A 21853-nucleotide genomic window follows, 5' to 3' on the forward strand; every position below is an offset into this window, starting at 1 on the left:
ACGGCTTCAGACAGAACAAAAAGGAACAAAAAAGGGAGAGAGACAAACCAAGATTCAGTCATGGCGAGGAAACCTTTACAGATCTCCTCTGTGTGTGCTGAGAGGGTGTGTTGCATTATGGCCTATTCCTCAGTGAAGACACAGAGACGCATTCAGTTATCCCTAAGGCTTGTCTGACGAACTGCCAAGACGAAGCTCTTTGAATTCTAAGAGACCCATATGCTAAAGACAGAGCCAAACAACATCCGACTACACAAAAAGGGGATTTACAGATTGTGTCCCACACATTACAATAGACAACCTTTCAAACCAAAGTTGGCAATTGTGGGCTTAGGTGGCTTGAATGAACTAAACAGGGAATTTCCAGTTGAACTTTGCTGACCTCTAATTAGAATGCCTTCGAACTAGCCATACCAGCATGGAAAGTCTGTGTGTGTGTGTGTGTGTGTGTGTGTGTGTGTGTGTGTGTGTGTGTGTGTGTGTGTGGGGACGGAACGGTGGGGGGTGGGGGGGACGGGTGGGCTGACCCCATTACGTAATAAATCACCTGCAGATTTCTGTGCCATATGTCTCATGCAGAGAAGGTATGCTGTTGTGGTGGGGTGTGGAGTAGACCAAGCCACTAGGTTGAGTATCCACTTTAAGTCAGTGTCATCCCAATGCAAAATAATTTAAAGAAATAAAAAACTGCCACTCTCCTGCATGGTATTTAGTAATGCTTCAGCTCTTTAGAAAAGCTGGATGGGACACACAGGTCAGCGGGCCAAGGGCTTACTCTCTCTCCATGGATTACGGTAATGCTGCAAGCTTTGTTTATGAGACTTCTGGAGTTATGTCGAACAACATTTGAGGGCCACTCAATAATGCATGAGAAACAGCTAGAGCTATCTCCTTGCACAACGGCAAGAGTGTGTGTCTGTGTGTTAACACTGACGGGTGATGGCCTTCTGTGATCATGCACATGCAAGAGAGACGCTCACATGCACATCACACACACACACACACACTGAGCAGACCATATCATGCATTATATATTAAATAAAGAAAATCAATGCGCCGGAATTGTTTTCATGGCCTTTGTAGATGTTGATGCTTTCTCTATAATGAGCATAATGTATTAAAAACTCTAGTTCTGTTTCTGACTCACAATATCTGTTTCTTTTTGCAAATTCTAGTGTTTTAAATACAGTTGGACTTACGTATTGTTTTTCTTTCACCTATCCTCAAAGTTCCCATGATGCTCAACACTTAAACTTATTACCGGTGGAAGGTTGAAACCAACAAAAATCTGGTTCACAGCCAAATACTGGCTACCTTTGTGCACTGAACTTATCCATGTACAGAATTAGCATTTGAGAAGTGCCTTGATGAGGATTTTTATTGTCCTGTCACCGGAATGGAGAAAGTGATACACCATATCCATGGTCAAAGAGAAAAGCATTCCTCATGGCTCTGTAGCTATGTCACGTGAAAGGGAATGTGATATCTCTCCAGGGGTGGCTGAGTTTCAAGGAGCCAGCCTGATAATCACATATGAAGTGGCTTCTTTGTTCTTCTTCTGAGCCAAGCATCCACGGCCCACTTTATCTCTCAACTCACTTTGAAGCAGTGAGCTGATAAGTACATGTGCCTTGTTCTCTTCCGTTCTGTCTTTGTACAGAACATCCACAGCCATATGTGTTTGTTTGAACAATACAAAAAAAAGTGTTTACCCCATCGCTATCACTGTGCTAGAAAACTTTGGCTAAACTCAACTTCACCTTGAAGTACTTGCTCAAGCAATATGAGCACCAGCACTGTGCTCAGGTGAAGCCAAGGAAACTACAAGGATATGTTTACCCTTTTCAGGTTATTCATGCTGGAGTGGAAAACTGGGGCAGCACAGACCTGAAGGGAAGGAATCTGTTTTCAGTCAGATACAGCTCGAGCAATTCAATCAGCAACACAATCTAGCCGAACAAGAAGAGAAACCTTCTGAGGACTTCAAAGGTGCCTTGATTTTCCAGTTTTCCAAACTACCTACACATGACCCCGGAGGAAAATGAGTTTGAGTTCAAAATTTGAGTTCTTTGGATTGCTCTATGTATTTTTCCTCAATAACACAACTCTAAACAAAATATGAAGTTGGAAAATTTGCAAGGTAAATCAATCGGTAAAGGGTTTGGAAAGCAACTGCAAAGTAAAACACCCCACAGTTCACACACTGTGAATATGATCAAGTACCTGAGAGTGTGTGGTTTATGGTGTACGTCCTCATTTACGTTCATCCAGACCAACCAAAGGCTTTATTAAATGGACCTCATTACAATTAAAGGTTGTTCATTTGTGATTGAAAGATGTTACAGAGGTAATGAACCTTAGCACCCTCCACACTCAGAATGTATTTGGCTCGAAAATGCCTCGAAAATGTAATCACTCCAAATCAAGTGGAGCTTCTGGAGTGTGTAATTAGTTCTTGCACGCAGGTCCAGAGCCTTGCTTCACCTTTCCATGCATGCTTGAACAGCTATCATACGAGTGTAATCTGACCTTAATGGACACATCCCACTGAGGGTTGAGCCACTGAAGCAGCTCATTGCTTTAGATCACACATTACCCTCGCTCTTTTTGGCAAATTACAGGTTTTGTCTGGATGCTTGAAACTGGTCTTTTGGGGTACTAAGTGCAAGACCGCAGTGGTTTTTCATGAAACGAGACTGTTTATCGGCTGTTTGTTTGGATAGTACTGGCTGTGCTGACTTAATGTACCCTTTGGCTTTGTGGGGAAAGATCATGATGCTCAAGGCTCCTAGATAACAATGGCTGCTATCACCCCCTGTCACAGCTTATCACGAGAGGCTGCTGTTTGAGAAGCAAACAATAGAGGAGCTGGGATGATCATGTGTCACAGACACACATCGCTGTTCAGTCATGAGTTCTGTGTTAAGAAATTGTGCCTGCTTAGATTTTGTGTTCTTTTTTTTGTGTTCTACACACAAATACATTGCTTTTGAACAACAGCTTTTGAATGCCAAACTAAAACCGTCACTATAACTGGAACTTATTTTTAGTTGTAGTTATAACTAACTATAACTAATTTATTTTGACTTAAACTGGTTGAAGTCTATGTAGATAGATTGCTACAGCCTTAAGGTTAACTCACAACTATTTACCATGTCTGTGAAGGACCTACAAGTGCTACTGGATTGAATGGCCTTCATTAATGAGAGTGTCACTACTGTCTCACTCTTGAAATTCTTGACTCTTTTTGTGAACATTTTGTGTTGCAGTATGTTGTAGGTGAAGCTGGTGGCACATTGTTTTATGTCTGTGAAGGACCTACAAGTGCTACTGGATTGAATGGCCTTCATTAATGGGAGTGTCACTACTGTCTCACTCTTGAAATTCTTGACTCTTTTTGTGAACATTTTGTGTTGCAGTATGTTGTAGGTGAAGCTGGTGGCACATTGTTTTACATGGGAGAAAAATAATTTGCCTCCCAAATTGTAAGCTTAGGTTATAGTGTTCACAAATCTGAACCACACAATTCTGTTGCAACTAGGGAGTCAGCTGGCTGAGCGGTTAGGGAATCGGGCTAGTAATCAGAAGGTTGCCGGTTCGATTCTGACCGTGTCAAATTACTTTGTGTCTTTGGGCAAGGCACTTCACCCTACTTGCCTCGGGGGGGAATGTCCCTGTACTTACTGTAAGTCACTCTGGATAAGAGCATCTACTAAATGACTACATGTAAAACGTAAATGTAAGTAGATGCTTCCTGATCTATAGATTTGTCAAGATTTGTCAATATCTGGTATCAAGTGTAACAAGATTCTTCTGCATGCATTGACTGTCCTTATAACTTGTGTGCTATCATGTTCAATATCTTGTGTCATGTCTACTACTTGATTTGGTTTAAATGAACCTATTTATGTTAATAATGACATTTTGGGTTGATGTTGGTGGGTCATATAAATAATATTCACCTACTCTCTCCATGGTTGCTCCAAGAAACATCAATCTAAAGAGTCACCTCTCTTTGGTGAGAAAAAGAGTGGTTTTACATAGCTCCTTGACATCACTCCTGGCTATATGAAAAGAATGTCAACTTTCACCCTTCTAGGAATGTGTGTTTGTGAGTTTTAACGCAAATATGTTCACTTTACAGATTCGGTTTCACTCAGCAACTTGAAAATGGAATGAGCTCTGAACTGGAAAAACACACTTTTCCAGTAAAGTTGACCCTTGCAGAAATGTGAAGTTTACAGAGACAGTTACACCACCACCCGTCTTTTTTATAACACACACTCGTGTGGCATTTTAGGTTTCACACAGAGGTGAAGTGTTCCCACTATCAAGTTTTGAATTTGCACTAAACTACAGCTGGTAACTGTTCATACAATAAGCTAATGACATTTTCACCATGACTGTAACTTCTTTTCAAGCCATGGTAGGACTATTTTTGGATATGTGATGCACAACACACAGTGCATTTTTCTGATATGGCTCTATGGGTCCCATTCAAACACAGCATTCAGATTTATCATTTATTTTATTCTGGTCTGAGAGAGCATCATGACTTGTCCAGCTGGCAGTGTGCCATGGAAAAAGACCAAAGGCCACACGGGAAGTTCCCAGTGACTCCCAGTAGATTTGAGATAAACCTTATTGGTACGTTGTTATTTGTGAAACAGAACCCTGTCCTTTCCTGTGATTCCTAGACCCACTGTCAAAAGGCCTTAAAGTGGTCAGGACTAATAATTCCTGCTTCTCAGAATCGACAGCTATAGAATCTGGGCAACAGACCAACGACAAAGAAATAAGCAAAGAGAGATATTGCAAGTAATCTTATAGTTTCTATCTTTATGACTACATACTGTCCAGCATCTTCAAAATACTGACATTCTGCTGTTTGGGTGGGAGACCTGCATCGCTCTCTGAGGTCCTGAGTTTTCCAAAGGAAAGGGGAGACGTCCAGAGACTGTTGCCCTATCTGCTGTCTTTTTCTCACATCTGGTTTCCATCAGAGGTGCTACGGGTCAGGCTGCTCCCAGCAGGAGACAAGAGCTCTGCAGCGGGTTAACAGTTTGTGGACCTTTCTGTGCCTGAGGTGTTTTCTCAGCACAAACCAGTTGGCTCTTTAGCACCATTGTATGCTCCATTTGTAAGGTTTTCATTGGGCTGTTCAGTTCCAGGGCTGGAGGAATAAAGATGAAATGGTTGGATGTTTGTAGGTGATCACCCACTTGCTTTGTGGTTTAGCAAATGGTAGCGATTCCATTTTGTCACACTACTGTTTCACTATTCAGAACGTGCTGCAGGCACAAGATTTCAAGTTTAAGTATGTTGTGACAGGCCAAAGATGTCTCAAGAGGGATGTTTGACTGGCAATAGAAGCAGCCAGAGATGCAGTCGACTGGGAAAGAAAAGATGAGAGGCCCGCTCTATAATTGTATCCACATGATTGGGATTAAACTGCTCACAAACTTCGCACATTTTTATGTGTCAGACTGTGGATTGTCTGAGGTTCCCTCTGATGAGTCTGGTTCCTTGTCTGTCTCATGCTGTTTGTGTCATAGCTCCTTTTGATGAGGTCATTAGCTGTTTAGCAAGACTGTCTGGGTAGTGGAGTTATATACACACAGAGGATGTCAGCGTTAGCTATTCATCATGAAACCATAAACTATACCAAAACTTCATGTGATGTTGCCATATCATCAACAGTATAACAGTGCTATTGTTACTATTGCAGTGTTGAGGACGTACAAGGTTATAAATTACAAAGTTTCCAGGATGGTGGAAGTTCTTACTGGGTTTTTTATTTCAACACATATTACAAAATGTAATTGGGGACACATGGTGCTCAGCTTATTCTTTTGTTACTCCGATAGCACTGAAGTTGTTCCAACTCATTTACTCTTGTTGACATGGTTCCCTCTAGTGGCCACATGATGTAGCTGCATTATGAAAAGTGCACAGCTCTAGGATCGTGCTCGAAATTATTCACTTGAGAGCAGTGGGACCATTAATGTCGAGAAGCCAAAACAACAAGCTCTAAAATGTACATGAAGAGTTCTACAGAAATAGTGTTTACTTCAAACATGATTTTTTGAAAACAACAAATTATTACATTTAATAAAATACACAAAATAAATATTCTACCTATACCAGACATGTTTTTAGACATATAATATTCCAGCAATCAATGTCAAACCAGTGACATTTACTACAGGTGTCCAGCACATATATGCAATCTGTCAACAGTTGAGGATAGAGTTCGATCTTTGAATACCCATGACCTTCCTTGAGTTGTAGCTGTACTCAAATAGCAAGTTATCACGGAAGAAATTCAAATATCCTGAGAGACAAAAGATACAAATTATTCATTGATATTAATACGATCAATATTTGATTAAAGTGCATTCAAAGCATGCACAAATATTTTTTTTTTTATAATTACATAGGTGTTTGTCACACATGGGGGAATAATAATAACATAAATGTAACACATTTTACAGAAATTATGTATTTTTAGAGGCTGGAAACATACCATGGATATGTGAAACAGCATCCACCTCCTCTCCTATTCCTGGGAAATCTGTTTCAATCACTCTGGGGTAGCCACTGTCCATTTGGCCAATACTCTCGTTATAGCTGTGGAAATACATAAAAAATAGATTGAGGGGAAATTCCCACTTACTTATCAATTACAGTAAAACACACACTCAATCATGTACTACACAAGTGGTACACGAGTGCCTATACCTCCAGTAGTCCTCATCTGTAAATAGCAGAGTCTTGCCAGTGTCCTGGATATGCACAGCTGCATCCACTTTACGGACTGTCTTGGGAAGGCCTAGTTTGTGAATGTACTTGGGGTAACCCTCCACCAGGTTATAACCATTCAGGGCCCACATTTTGATTCCTGTGGAAACCAATCAAAATGTAATTAAATACTTCAGTGCTTGAGGACAGAGGAAAGAAGAGGAAGGTACACTGCAGACGACTAGGCATTGTTAACATGACAAGAAATTCAACTTCACTAGTATGCATGTGTATGTAACTTCTGGAACCCACCACTGAATATGAACACCAGGTCTTTCTCTGGGTTCTCGTAGGCAGCGTCCACCTTGTTGGGGATGGAGGGCCAGGTGGACTTGATCAGGGTCTGCTCAGGTTCTACAATCTGCTGGTGAAGGCGCCAGTAGAACCTGTCTTTGAAGATGATGGTCTCTCCTCTGAGCTCAGTCACAGCGTCAAAGCCCAACATGGGGTCACACTTGTTGGGGGCATCAGGCTTAGGGTTCACCTTCTTGGGGTTGGGGTTGGGGCCTGTGATGCGACAATATCATTAATTGACACCCTACATGGTGGTATTCCAACAAGAGGAACAAAAAAAATGAAAATAATTAGCTCAACTGTTGTGAGACTAAGACAAACGCACCATAGAGAGCTTGAATGCCCATGACATCGTCCTCAGCCAGTGGGTAATCCTTGCTGAATGAGTAGACAGGGTACATAAGAGCTCCTGGGTCGTTAGAATGGGACAGACCCAGAGCATGGCCAAACTCATGGCTGGCAACCAGGAACAGGTTGTATTCTGTAGAGAGGAGCCAGAAGTCGGGTTGGTCTCAGACAACTAACCAAGAAATGGCAAACCTTCTTCACAAAACATCAAATGATGATATGATGTGATGTGAAACAACGTAACTCACCACTTGAGTCCGTCGACCAGTGTTCGTCCTCGTCAAAGTGAGTGTCTCCTCCAATGTCCTTACCAGGGGGATAGGCGTGGGCTAGGAGGCCATTAGGTCCATCAAAGGGATTGTAGTCTCCGTGCTCTATCCAACATAGGCAAATGTCAAAGTGTTAAGGTATGGAAAATACAATAATCTAAAACAGTGTCAGTGTGATTAAATACCACGGTTGAACTATTCATAATTAATTCTAACCTTTTGTCCCAAAGCTTATCATGATGTCCGCATTGCCCTTGTAGATCTTCTTGAAGGTGAGAGGAGTGACATCAGACCAGATATTGAAAGCTTTCCGGATGGCTCTGTCCACTTCCTCCTTCTTCAGGTCCGGAGTGTAATTCACTATCCTGAGACATCAAAGGAATGGTAACTTATCTGATTTATACACATATATAATTATAATTGAATGAATCGATTCTGGTGTGGTTTAGGTCTACATGGCTCATGTGTTTTATATATCACAGCAGTGATGACAAAAATGTCACAAAAATGCTTTTCAGAACATGGTTCCCATGTTAAATTTAGCAGACGCTCTTGTCAAGAGCGACTTACAGTAAGTACAGGGACATTCTCCCCGAGGCAAGTAGGGTGAAGTGCCTTGCCCAAGGACACAACGTCATTTGGCACAGTCGAGAATCGAACCAACAACTTTCTGAGTAACAGCCCGACTCCCTAACCGCTCAGCCATCTGACCCTGATTTATGTTGTTCATTTGGTTGTGGATTCAAAACCAGAATCAGCAATCTTATGGAAAAAACTAACAGCTATGCCCAGACCTCTCACCTGCTATCTCTGAGGGGTACAAACAGCTTTGGTGCTGTGGAACTTTCTGGAATGCAACACTGCCCATGAATGTGTCTATTGCGTGTAATAATCACCTGAAAGTCAAGTTGTTGCTGTGCCATTTGAGGTTTCTGGGGAAGAGGTTGTATTCGCCTACATCTGGAACACCACACCTTGCCTTGTTCATCATATCCAGGGTGTTGTCATCCAGCTCGCCTGTTACCTGGAGCTTGAAGAAGGACTGCATCTCCCTGATCTTAGTCTCCATGGAGTTGGATCTCCTGCTCTGAAGAGCAACTGGGAGTCCATAGAACTTACGAAGGTATCTCTGTTTGGACGACAATGGGGTTGTAAGACAATGAAAACATTTACTATTCTGACACATCTCTCTGTGTCTTTGTGAGGGTTGTCAACATATCGTTTATTTGATTTTTTTCGATCGTATATATTTAATAATATAATATATGATTATTGACTTGACATCATGAAGTATCCATGTCTGGAAGAAAAATCCAATAATTTGTTGATAGAAAAGCAATGAGATCCACATAAAACACCATGTAACGTCATATTTTCGTACAAATATGACACAACAATGACTACTGTAATAGGAAAGTACACAAACACACCAGATGAACAAATCACAAATGCCAAACTCCGACTGTTCAGAACATACCATCGGTAGCTAGTCTTACCTCAGCCTGTAACCACTTGTCGGTGTCGTCTGTAGATAGAGGCATTGTGAATGCAGAGTTGGCAGCCATCAGCAGAAACAGCAAACCTGTCATTTCCATGTTGTCTTTGTAATGTCCAACACAGTCTGGGAGGCAGAAAGGCTCTATTTATAAGATTTTGTTTTTTTTCTTCTTCTCCTTTTAAGTGTGAGTGATTCATGTAAAAGTACCTAGCCACTTCCTCTCAACTTCACCTGAAAATTGTATGTCAGCAACAGGAGTGTTGTTGGTGATGTGAACTGCCTTGAACTCACCTGGAATGTGCAATTCTGTAGTTTTTAAGTCATATGGCCATTTTGTCTGGGTTTCTTAAATACATTCTTATACATTTCTCATTTGTAAACTGTTTCTACAGAACTGTACTGTAGATGCACTTTGAAGTTCGCATAACAACGGTGTATTTTGACCAATGAGGAGAAAACAGACGTTTGTCAATACTCTTGAAGAAATCAAGACTTGAGATGAACCATGTCAAGTCTTCAGACACATTGTTCCCATGACTGTTTGTAAGTGTTTAATTTGAACCAGACAGAAGGCATGACTAATGTAAAACTCAGTCAAGAACAATGTAAAATTCAAGACGACAAAAAAGATTGTATAAAACTATAAAATGAACAATGTGGATTGATGGACTGATATTAGTTCACTAAAACATTAGTGTTGTCAATGAACACTTTTTAAACTACAGACTCATATTGTAGTATTGGGAACGACTGAAGTAGTTATTTATGTTGAAGTCTCACTGTGTCATTTCTCGTTGGTGGACATCTGTATTCCAGAAAGTACGGAATTTCACAATACTCACCTTTCTCAACAACAGCATTTTGTGTGTGTGTGGGTTTCAGTAGTGTGCAGTGTGCCTGCGTGTCTAAATTCCATAACATAGACAGAGCCAGGACCACCTTACAAATTACATAACACAAGCAACCTTGCACTCAAAGGAAGTATGTAATTAACAACAACCCTGCACTTGACCCTATCTTCAGTCTGAACATGTTGAAAGCTTGACAAACATTCAAGTACACCTTTTGTACGTAAAAATATGATTTAATGTAATTTGCTATATTTGCACACCATGTGGCTGTGTCATTATGACTAAGACCACTGGCTCCATACATAGTGACATCACTTTGAGGAGTAAGAACTGGGTGGTTCTGAGTCAGAGTTAGGGAAGGGAAGTTGGATGGGGGGATTTTGAACCTATTTTCGGATAGTCAACATCCAGACAACCTCCCCCCCCCCACACACACGTGTACATACATACTCATACAGTATTACTCAAACACACATTGATTTAATCCTATTTCACATTTGGTCAAATCACCCAATATTCAGTACAGGTCACCAAATTATATACTGAAGCTCACCCATCAAAATACTTTAGCTTGAAACTTGATGGTGAACTATTGATATCATGTCAGGGTTGTTGACCCTTTGTTGGCCACCAGAGGCCCTCGCTGTGTATTCTTGTTTTTGGTTCTGTTAATCTGTTCCCATTTTGACATAGTTTTCACCTGTGCCTTGTTTGTTCTGTGGCTTGGATTCTTAGTTATGTGCTTAGTTTTTCTCTCACATGCCACAGAGTTACAGTTCCTTGGTTTTGCTTTTTGACGATCTGCTTTTTGTATATTATTTCTACTTCCAATAAAAGGAAGAACGACACATATTTTGGAGTCTGCTTTTGGGTCCACACTTGCCCTGACATATCATAAACAAATTATACTCAGACACCTATACAAATGAACAATTGTCCCGATTGTCAACACAACCAAAGTAGTTACCTATTTTATACATCCATGTCATGGAATTACAGGCTGTTCAAGATAAGGAATTAGTTGTATGATTTGGGTTTGGGGTATATGTTTTACTCATTGAGCATAGTTTAGATTACGTATTAAGCTTGTATTGTTAGAGTTAGTGATAGACTCACCCCAACAAAAAGCATATACACAACAAAACACCTGGGGCCCTTTAGTAACACACTTACAAGAACCTACCTGCTTCATTATTCAACTCAACTTGGAATTGACACAACCTAATATTGCGAAACAAACCAGGAGAGGGCAGTAAAGTTCCTCAAGTATTCATTGCAAATCGAGGTTGCCGCCGATACAAAACTCTCTTTAGTACTGTCTGTCCACTATCTGGCTTGGAAAATCACTGTAATGACACTGATTTTCTCCAACTAAACAGCAAAGGCTCTCTTTGTTGGCACCTCCTACCTGATTGTGCCCTCACCCCTCGCTCACCTCACCTGTGACGGAGAAAACATCCTTCTGCCCTCCTCAGTCTCCAACCTTGGTAGAAAACTGGACCCCTCCCTCATACACAGCAACAATGTCAACATCTGTGCAAAACCTCTTTCCACAGTACCATCTTTAAAACATTGCTAAATTCCACTCACTCGCTGTCAGATGTTGAGAAACTCGTCCATGTCTGTCTCTTCAAGACTGGATTACAGTCCACTTCACTCATCCGGATCCCTGACTGGAGCCTACAGAAGCTACAGTACATTCAAAACAGCTCTGCTGTTGACAGCACTATGGTGCTGTCAACAGCAGAGCTGTTTTACATTACCCCCGTCAAGTCCCTTCACTGGCTGCCCATCTCCAACCAGATTCAATTCCAAACCCTTCTGCTACCCTTTGCATCCATGGGAAGAGTACCCACCTACCTCAAAGAAATTCCAATAGAACTTCAAATATAACTTCCTCATAAACCCTCCTGCATATCCCAAGAATAAACCTGGTGTAGATGGGGGACTCAGGCCTTCTGCTCCACCACCCCTCGATTGTGGAACTAATTTGCAGAACAGCCTGGAACCCCAGTCGAAAGATGGTTTCAAAGCCAGTCTAAAAACTCTTAAAATCTTTTCTGGTACTTTTAAGTGTAAGTACTTTTTGCCTTGATTGTTTTCTTTTTTGACATACCTTGTAGCACACTGAGATTGAATGAACAATGAATAATATATTATAATAATTATAATATATTATAATATATTATAATAATAATATATTATAATAATTATAACATATTATAATATATTATAATAGTAATATATTATTATAATATATTATATAATAATATATTATTATATATTATATAATATGTTATAATATATTAACAATATAGTAATATATTATTATTATGGCTTCATGTTTACTAATTCACACTGCCTTTGCTATTGCTGTGTTGAACCATGAGGCTGAGATAAAGCTTCCCTCGCTCAGACTTGCACAACAACTGCCCGAGGGATACAGCATGCCTACTCTGGCTCATCAGGCTTTGTAGAAATTATGAAACACAAACATTGAACACAACATTCTGAGGACATTATTTGCATGTGTTTAGGCTGTACATAAATACGCTAGTTTTTAATCGACCAAGAGTAGTGAATACTGAAGATAAAAAAAGGTTTTGTTAACAACCATTGTGAACTAGTCGGTAAGTGCAGCGATTCCTTTGTGAATGATTAAATGCCATGGACTCTATCTTCATTAAATATGGGAAGGTAGCACTGGTTTTCTTTTTTGTCCTGGCCATTTTGTCACATAATAATAAGATCATCTTTCATGTTGTGCTGTATAAGCATAGTCAGTTATTCTGATCAGAATATCATATTCTTTTTATATTGCCTTTATATTTTATCATCCAAAGGTTAACAATTTCTTTGTGTTTGTGTTGAACAAATACACTGGGCTTTCTTGCCTGGATGGATAATGTATGTCTCTGGTTTTATACCATCAAACACAAACACAGTCAAACACTTCTGATCACTGTTTCCGTTCCCCCACCAGTGATTTTAATTGTATTCACTTTACATCAACTTAATGTTTGAGAAAATTATATTAAATTATATTACTTCAACATTTATATATAATCTGGTTAATGAAAGCCAAAGCTCCATGGGAAATATGAGGGGACCAAGATCCCTTGCCTTGTAAGGTATTTGGAAGAAGTTCAGAATGAGAAGTAAAACCGAACAATTTTTGCTTTAATTCTGGCACCTTCAAGTTTAACTACTGTGTCTTTGGGCAAAAAAATGTTCCTGATAGTTTTAATGACCCTGCCTGTCTGCCTGCTCTATCAGTTGGTAAGATTCCAGTTCCCATAATTACTTTACCAGCTCTTTCACTTCTCAAAAAAAACAACACAAACATCCACGGGGGCTCTTTGAATCTTTCTGCAAAGGATCTCAATAAACCCTGGGACTGGAGGCCCATATTCTCAAGTAGTGGAATTCTGCTGATGCTATAAAGCTCTGCAGCACCCAATCAAGGCTAATTGCAGTCTGAATTTGCCATGGCACCACCCTCACCACTGGCTGGCAGCCATTTTCTTTTTTTAAAGGCCCAAGAAATCCCTGCAATTACAGCCAGTTGGAAATTCCTTTAAGTCTTTCATTGAGAATAGTCATAGAAATGTGTTTTTAAAAAGTACAAGAATGGACCATAGTGATGTATTTTTGGAGAGCTTGCAGAATGTGTGGGAGGTAAAGTGTGGTAGGCCACATTCAGTTGCATCAGTTAGCATGTGTACGTGGCTAAGAAAACAGGCATGTTAGATAACTTCTTACTTTGTCACAATTACAAAGGACATATTAAGATATAAGGCACGTTTCTAAATAATGTATAAGCTTTGCAGATTTTGGATGTAAACAAAAAGCAGCCCATAGAAATCTATTTTGCTCTCTATTGTAACACTTAATCCATCTCAGTTGGGTAACCTCCACATTTGTAACTTGTTTTCAACAAACGGACAACAAAAACCTGGGTCTTAGAGATGTAGTCACCTCATCTCACCTCTATAACATATCAGTTGTAATGAGTTGCATGGAAGTTAAGTAAATTATTAATGAAATAGCTGAAATTAGATGAATTTTGTTCATTTTAAGGGGGGGGGGGGGGAGTATACTTTGATACATAGAGTTTATTACATATAACATTTTAGACAATATTGAAGTTTTTTTTCTCCTTAAGCTCTAACTAAACCCCTCCCTGATTCTATGGGGCAGTTAAAGACCTCCTTGGCTTTGACAGAGTATGAGTCACAATAAGCAGTTAAAAGGCATCCCCATTAACCAAGACATAGCCAGGCTAAGCTACTGTATGCATTTCTAAACTAGGTAACTGCAGTTGTCAGTGTGATTGGAAATGCATCTTCAGTCCACTTGGTCCTGTGTTTTGTTATTATTTCTGTCTGGTAAAGGCTCGCCAGCGCCTACATTTATTCCCGAGGAAGAGAGAGTTGCTGCACTACAACCCCAGAATGACCTGAAACATGCCACAGTAAGTGTGTTTATTTGAGAAGGACTGCACATTGTAAGTATGTACAACATTTTTAAACAATTGTGGATGTAAGCCATGGAAAGACTCCATGTGACAGAATTGGGTTCCTGACACTATGAGACATTAGGATAATCTTTTTACTGTTCTATTTTGCATGGGTGGGAGGCGGAGGTATGTGTAATTGGCTCCAAGAGTAAGCTTTAGAAAATTAATGTAATTACTGCATGTTTCTCAATCTGGGTAAATCCATCGTTAGCAAAATTGTTTCCTGTGCAATTTCTTTAATTCAAGTCTAGTTGTCTATTACATAGTGTACTGTAGACCAATTCAAATGTGATAATTGTATTTCTTTGTACAAAACAAGCCTATAAATCTTACTGAATTTAGTCTGGCTAGTCCTGTTGCTGAGATAGATATATTGTAAACTATAGGCTTAGATTTGAATTCTTGTGGTATGCCAAGTTTTTTTAATGTTTTTTTATGGGATAAACTAAGGTTAGAAAGGAGAACAACATCACACATTCCACATCCTAATTGCTCAATTGTCGTCAAAGTGGCATGAAGTCTATTCATCAAAAGACTGTGAAACAGTAACATTCATGTTATGGGGTAATTCCATGACATTCCGTTGATCATGATGCCAGTTAATTTGATGTTTATCTGTAACAACAACATCTGTTCTGAGCTGTTCTTTAGGAGTACCTCAGACAATATTACAATCTCAAGAAAGAACCTTTTGGTCGAGGAAAGAGGAGCTGGCCCTCGTTCACCTCCAAGGTGAAGGACATGCAAAGTTTCTTCAGCCTCAATACCACAGGTGTTTTGGACCCTGAGACTGTGGAGGTCATGAAGACCCCTCGCTGTGGAGTCCCTGATGTGGATGATTACACCCACAACCATGGAACCCGGTGGAACAAGAACGTTATTACGTACAAGTATGATTTCCCAACAATAAAATCCAACACATGTGTAGACTCATGAACAATGGGAATTCATTGTGTGATAAATGATCTGTGTTTGTGTGTTATTTTCGATGTCTCAGCATTGGCAGGTACACCAGTGATCTGCCCCACAGCACGGTGGATTCTCTGATTGAGTCAGCACTCAGTGTCTGGAGCAGAGCCAGCACTCTAACCTTTGTAAGATCACCAACCCGGAATGCTGATATCATGGTGGAGTTTTCCACTTACGGTGGGTGGAAAAAATCAACGATACCAATGCCTTATGTCTTTGAACATTGAACATTGAATCCACATAAAATCGATAAATACTGCCATAAGCGTAACATTTATGTCACCCCACAAATTTATGTTTTCTACACTATCTGGATAAACAAGAGCATGGTGACCTGTATCCTTTTGATGGACCGAAGGGTACTTTGGCACATGCATACGGTCCTGGAGACGGCACTGGAGGGGACACCCACTTTGATGATGATGAGACCTGGACAGTTGGACCGAATGGTATGAATTCAAGAGATGAAAATTATGTATATAATTACATGCAATCAACAGTGTTCAATAGGAATCACATGAAGTCGTCTAGATCTAGATCCAAGAAAACACAAAACATGGACATGGTTTTCATTCTGTCTGTCTTCTTGTTCACGTCCCTACAGGATTTAACCTTTATCTGGTGGCAGCACATGAGTTTGGCCATGCTTTGGGGTTAAAACATTCAAAAAATCCAGACTCGCTGATGTACCCTACATACAGACCCCGGAGTTTACATAACCCACTCTCCTGGGAGGACATGACAAACATCAACTCTCTTTACGGTAAGCAGAACCCCATGGAACAACTGCTGTATCGTTACCTGAGGACAGGGTGGAGTCTTCCCTCCAACCCTTGGCTTGTGGGCACCCCTTTCCCCTCCACCACACAGAAGTGTGCCCCCGGTCTGTCCTTTGATGCTGTTTCAACCGTGGGGGACTCCACCTTCTTTTTCAGCGACAGGTATGATGATTGACCTTGAAGTGTTCAATTCATAAATAAAAACTCACTAGTAATATGTTTTTTTATAAGGATTAGAAGATTGTGTTCAAATTAATGTGGTGAATCACTTCTTAAGGACCTACTAGTTCAATGATGAGATTATTAAGCATGTGTTTCTTTTGCGAAGGTATCTTTGGATCAAACATAACCAGCAATATGACATCAAAGAAGGCTCTATCAACAACTTCATGCCAAAGATTGAGACCAAAATTGATGCTGCCTTCTGGGTCCCTAGACGATCTACTGCTTACCTGTTTCATGGTATACAACTCATATGATGATGCTGCACATTCAATGGATTGATGTTATAAATTTATTCTTAAATGTGTTCCTGAATAATAATTGATGTAAGAAATTACTGTTTTGTTTGTGTGTCAGAATCCATGTACTGGGTAGTTAAGGGGTCCCTTGTGAAAGGCAAGCCAAAACCCATTAGTAACTTTGGGTTACCACCATGGGTGCAGGAGGTAGACGCAGCAGTTCACATCGTCAAAACAGGCCGCACCTTCTTTTTCAGTCATGACATTTACTGGAGGTGAGATAGACATGACAAAATTATATTAATGATAATACGCTCATATTACTCAATATTGAAATACTTGGTCATTAACGTAAAACTTTCCCATCCCATCAGCAATTCATGCAGGTTTAATGAGTCTTTATGTTACTGTTGGCTTTCTTAGTTACAATGAAAATCGCAGGGTAATGGATATTGGTTACCCACAATACATCAGTGATGATTTCCCAGGAGTTGATGGAAATATAAATGCAGCTGTCCATAAGGATGGTAAGAATTCATTATTTCCCTTATTAATAACCTATAACAGCCATGTCTGTCTACTGTTTCTAGAAATTAATAATGTTCTCTAACTAAAGTTAAAATTGTTTAAGGAAAAGGAATTTACTTTTTACCAAATGTATACAAATTATTTTAAATGCGATCAATTTAATTGTAAATTCACATCAAATAAGTCCAACTGTTTTTTAAATGTATTTATGATTCCAGGTTTCATATTCTTTTTCATTGGACCTCAAGTGTATAAGTACGATTACACCTTGAAGGAAGTCGTTGGAGTTGAAAAAGCAAATACCTGGCTTGGGTGCTGATGAACCACAGTGGAAATGACCTGAGAGAACATGAGACTTTGTGTGTACTTGTACTTTGGTGTTAACATTTGAATAAACATCCTACAGAATCATGTAGCTAATCTAATAATTTTTCTCTCAAAAAATAAAAGGCTGGTTGATTGGGTTATTTTCTATTTTTTTGTTACATAAATGTCACTGAAGCTGAAGAATGTAAATGCATGTTTATGTTCCATTGTAAAACCTCCAGAACAGAAGTACTATTTGATTTATGAGGGTACAGGGATTTAATCAACAATCTCTCGATCAAATATTTGAGTTTGAGCACTTGTCAAGCGTTGTAGAGATTTTAACACAGATAAATTATAAGTAGACCTCAACCCCATATCTAGGTCTGGTATAGGTGATCTATATCAACTATTTATTTTTCTTTCTCATTACCGTGTCAATATTTAGGGAAATATATTTAAAGTACAATGTAAAAATGTAATGTTGCAACCAAGTACAATTTGAATGGAAAAAAGTAAGTCCATGATCTACCTTACATGGAGGTAAACCAAAGATATTCTAACACATTCCATAATGCCATTTTGCAAACAAACCTGTTTGGGAACAGCCTCAGGTAGTCTAGTGTAGCTGAGGGATTGGGGGCTCTGGGCCCACGTGATAAACCTCTCAACCTCAAGCATGCTGTATAAAGGCTCGGGTTAATTTCAAATCCATGTGCTGAGGTATTTTTTGAAAGATGGAGTTGCTATGGTGTTGGATATTTACAGGATCTCTAATGTTTGTGGATATCATTTGGACTTTACCCATCTCTGAGGAACAATGGTTGAGACCTGAAGATGTTCAGCTGGCTGAGGTTTGTGTCTCCACATGCAGACCGGAAAATAAAATGGCAGCATATTCATTTGATTGTCTAACATCAGATTTCAAATTCAGTCAGCAATGACATTTGGCTGACACAACTTAGTGAGATAATCAAAGTGACATCGTATTTAGCATATTATTAAATTTAACAGTTTAATACAAACATCACAAACATGCATAAATATGTTGTTTCATGTGTCTGTTGGAGTTTTGAAGGCTAACTGGTATCTGTGGCAGGGGTACCTGAGGAGATTCTATCAGCTGAGAACATCCAGTAGTAGCCGACATCAAAGTCGCAATAGAAGGGATACCTCCGCCATGGTGGACAAGATCAAAGAGATGCAGGGCTTCTTTGGTCTGGAGCAGACTGGTACTCTAGACCCCCAGACCCTGGCTGTGATGAGAAGGGACAGGTGTGGAGTTCCAGATGTAGAGAACTTCAGTGTTTATCCTAAAAGAACCAAGTGGAGGAACAAAACAATCACATACAGGTATCCATTCAATCTGAAAGGGATGCTGTAATCAACCTTCATCCATCCAATAATGTAGTAATTTAGATGTCTGTGTTTCCTAAATTGTTAGAAGTTGACTAGCAATCATTGTAGCGATGTCATCATTTTGAAATGAGCACGCGATAGCGTACATTATAGTTCCTATACGGTGTACACTCTATGGCAAGCCAACAGATTCCCAGCCCCTAGAACTTTAAATAAAAAGCTTTAAGTATAAAGCTAGTGCTCAGACTGTGTCATGTTAACCTAATTTACTAACAAACTGCAGGATTGAGAAGTACACCCCTGATCTTACAAGAGAGGAAGTTGATAGATCCTTCCACTTGGCTCTAAAACTCTGGAGTGATGCAGCCCCGCTGAACTTTGTCAAAGTGAACAATGGAAAAGCAAACATCGTCCTCACGTTCGCATCAAGAAGTAAAACTGCATGATTTGCATTGCCTTTGATTTCAGTTCATTTCAGTTCATGATTTTATCACTTTTCTCTCTATGTTTGGACGTAAAACTATTTAGGGTTGATACAGTGTGTTGCAAGTGAGGTTTTATCTAAACTATAATTATATGCTTGGAAGTTAGACCACAAGTATATGGCTAACCACAGAAATATTTAGGCTATAACGTATTGGCAAATTACTAACTCACTATAACTCCATGTCTCTGTCTGTCCCAGCTCATGGAGATTTTTTCCCTTTTGACGGCCCCAAGGGGGTGCTAGCCCATGCCTTTGAGCCAGGGCAAGGTATGGGGGGAGATGTGCACTTTGACGAAGATGAAACTTGGACAACGGGCCAAGAAAAGCCGGGTAAATCTTCCTACAGTAGTTTAGAATCAAATGAATGTGATGTCCTGAGAACATGACTCACAACTAAGGTTCTTATGCAATTTCAGGTTATAACCTATTCACTGTTGCTGCCCACGAGTTAGGCCATTCCCTGGGACTCTCCCATTCTAAAAACCCCTCAGCACTTATGTACCCAAACTACAAGTATTATGACAGTGCAAAGTACACACTGCCAAGAGATGACGTGATGGGTATCCAGGCATTGTATGGTGAGTGAACCGTGATACTCTTAATACATCTTATGACACTAGATGTTTAAATACATATACTTATATTTCATTCTCAAGGCAAGCCTATCAGAAAACAGGAAACAGTTACCATCCCTAGAAAGTGTGACCCCAACTTCTCAGTTGATGCTGTGGCGGTGATCGGGAATGAGATTGTATTCTTCAAAGACAGGTTGTTTTTTGGGGGATCAAATTCTGGACTTTCAAGAACTGTTTTACTATATTGACCATGCATGACAGTGATTGATTCCCAGATATATGTGGATCAGGACAACATGGTCAACGTACTGGAACCAGCTGAGGGAAGGATTTAGTAGCACATACCTTCCTGGCATCAACTCTGCTATAAATGCGGCCTATGACATCCCAGCCAAGGGAGTGGCGTACATCTTCACTGGTAATGTGCAGTCTTCACAAGGCATGACAGAGCTGGATATCTTACAGAACACAACCGCTGAACACAAATTATAGTCTTTTACTAAAAGTGTCACACTTCATGCAAGAGGTTTACTGCATTTGGCAGTTTTTGTGGTATGTTAGTGCTTTTCATAGTGTCCCAAAAATGCTGTAACACAGCTTTGTTTTTTAGGTCCAAAGTACTGGGTGGTTCAACAGCTAAAGATGAAAAGTCATTTTGGCTCAATCTATGAGTATGGATTTCCATCCACAGTGAAGCACATTGATGCTGCTGTTCATGTCAGTGGCTATCGGAAAACATTCTTCTTTGTTGGACAGGTTTATTATAGGTAAAATATTCTCTGCAAAGCATAACAAACTTTAACCCTAAAATAACTTGTAAGACCCAGTTGGTAACAGTAACTCTTCGTATTTCTGGTTACATCCGTAAATATATTTAATTTGTTTTATAGAAAACAAATTGTGTAACTAATGTTGCCTTTAGTTTGTTGCCCTGATTGAGCAATTGGACCACCAATCAAAATCCTTGGCCACTTACAAGTTAAAACATGTTCAAAGCCTGCCCCCTCATGGTTGATTAAAAAACAAGTTTCTATGTTCTATGTTTATAGTGTTACTACATTCCACAGGTATGATGAAAACAAAAGGAAGATGGACCCAGGGTTTCCAAGAAGTTTCCCTTTGGACTTGCTTAGCATTGTGAGGAAGATTGATGCAGCGTTTGAATTAGAAGGTAAAATCCAATCTTGCATGTCACTTAATCCAGCTGCTTGTTGGAGCATGCATTCTTATGAGCATGTTTTCAATTTACGCTGACTTTTGTACATTTGCATCAGCAGGTCATATCTACCTCTTTAGCGGGACAAAGGCATACCTCTACGACTACAGACAAGACAGGGTGCTCAAGAGGATTCCTGCAAATGCATGGCTTGGTTGTTAACTCATTTATCAAAAAACACAGGGCCTATGTAGAGCTCTTAAGATACAATTTCTGATCATTCAATTTTCATGTCTGTTTTTATGAATTTTATATTCTAGTGGGTTATATATTTTTAGATGTATATTTTTTGTTCTTGAAATGAACTTTGGAACAGTAATCATTTCAGAGGATTTTTTTGTCTGGTGAGACACTGAGCACTTGTTTGCTTTCTCATCTTGTATCAACCATTGCTTGAATTTTTATTAAATAATATTCATAAGAAATCAACCGATCCTGTGTATGGTATATTATTATATATCAATAACATTAGATATCATAAACATGTATATATCACTTTATAATGCTATTCATTTTCATTAACATCCCAGGAACTAGAGGGGTTATGTTGTGAGGTGAGTGATCTATTGGACTGGAGCTTGTACAAATACTTG

At 39.6% G+C, this 21853-nt stretch overlaps 3 protein-coding genes across 3 annotated transcripts; 2 read left to right on the top strand and 1 right to left on the bottom strand.

Annotated features, from left to right (window-relative positions):
* Positions 1 to 5775: 5775 nt before the first annotated feature.
* mmp13b (matrix metallopeptidase 13b) lies at positions 5776 to 11733 on the bottom strand. The gene is made up of 10 exons (XM_047035810.1): positions 11652 to 11733; positions 9209 to 9333; positions 8609 to 8841; positions 7929 to 8077; positions 7692 to 7817; positions 7421 to 7576; positions 7054 to 7308; positions 6742 to 6901; positions 6527 to 6630; positions 5776 to 6334 (listed from the first exon to the last, which is right to left on the bottom strand). Exons 2-10 carry the CDS (start codon positions 9305 to 9307, stop codon positions 6234 to 6236), a joined length of 1383 nt encoding a protein of 460 aa, XP_046891766.1. The 5' UTR covers positions 9308 to 9333; positions 11652 to 11733; the 3' UTR covers positions 5776 to 6233.
* A 2595-nt stretch (positions 11734 to 14328) lies between these two features.
* Positions 14329 to 17789, top strand: mmp20b (matrix metallopeptidase 20b (enamelysin)). The gene is made up of 9 exons (XM_047035918.1): positions 14329 to 14535; positions 15232 to 15470; positions 15578 to 15726; positions 15873 to 15998; positions 16154 to 16490; positions 16657 to 16790; positions 16908 to 17064; positions 17213 to 17316; positions 17536 to 17789. The coding sequence occupies exons 1-9, from the start codon at positions 14401 to 14403 to the stop codon at positions 17634 to 17636; spliced, it is 1482 nt and encodes a 493-aa protein (XP_046891874.1). The 5' UTR covers positions 14329 to 14400; the 3' UTR covers positions 17637 to 17789.
* Positions 17790 to 18259: 470 nt separating this feature from the next.
* On the top strand, positions 18260 to 21771 carry mmp20a (matrix metallopeptidase 20a (enamelysin)). Its single transcript, XM_047036575.1, has 10 exons — positions 18260 to 18477; positions 18723 to 18976; positions 19266 to 19414; positions 19668 to 19799; positions 19886 to 20047; positions 20126 to 20237; positions 20320 to 20462; positions 20655 to 20811; positions 21112 to 21215; positions 21322 to 21771. The coding sequence occupies exons 1-10, from the start codon at positions 18361 to 18363 to the stop codon at positions 21420 to 21422; spliced, it is 1431 nt and encodes a 476-aa protein (XP_046892531.1). The 5' UTR covers positions 18260 to 18360; the 3' UTR covers positions 21423 to 21771.
* Positions 21772 to 21853: the final 82 nt, after the last annotated feature.

This window comes from Hypomesus transpacificus, chromosome 15 (assembly GCF_021917145.1).
Source record: "Hypomesus transpacificus isolate Combined female chromosome 15, fHypTra1, whole genome shotgun sequence".
Taxonomy (NCBI): Eukaryota; Metazoa; Chordata; class Actinopteri; order Osmeriformes; family Osmeridae; genus Hypomesus; species Hypomesus transpacificus.

Coding starts and splice junctions, on each gene's coding strand:
- mmp13b (XM_047035810.1), bottom strand. CDS start 9,307: ATGGAAATGACAGGTTTGCTGTTTCTGCTGATGGCTGCCAACTCTGCA. Junction 7,577..7,691: donor CTGGTCGACGGACTCAAGTG/GTGAGTTACGTT, acceptor TCCTCTCTACAG/AATACAACCTGTTCCTGGTT. Junction 6,631..6,741: donor ACAGATGAGGACTACTGGAG/GTATAGGCACTC, acceptor GTATTTCCACAG/CTATAACGAGAGTATTGGCC.
- mmp20b (XM_047035918.1), top strand. CDS start 14,401: ATGCATCTTCAGTCCACTTGGTCCTGTGTTTTGTTATTATTTCTGTCT. Junction 14,536..15,231: donor ATGACCTGAAACATGCCACA/GTAAGTGTGTTT, acceptor GCTGTTCTTTAG/GAGTACCTCAGACAATATTA. Junction 16,491..16,656: donor ACCTTCTTTTTCAGCGACAG/GTATGATGATTG, acceptor TCTTTTGCGAAG/GTATCTTTGGATCAAACATA.
- mmp20a (XM_047036575.1), top strand. CDS start 18,361: ATGGAGTTGCTATGGTGTTGGATATTTACAGGATCTCTAATGTTTGTG. Junction 18,478..18,722: donor AAGATGTTCAGCTGGCTGAG/GTTTGTGTCTCC, acceptor TATCTGTGGCAG/GGGTACCTGAGGAGATTCTA. Junction 20,238..20,319: donor ATTGTATTCTTCAAAGACAG/GTTGTTTTTTGG, acceptor ATTGATTCCCAG/ATATATGTGGATCAGGACAA.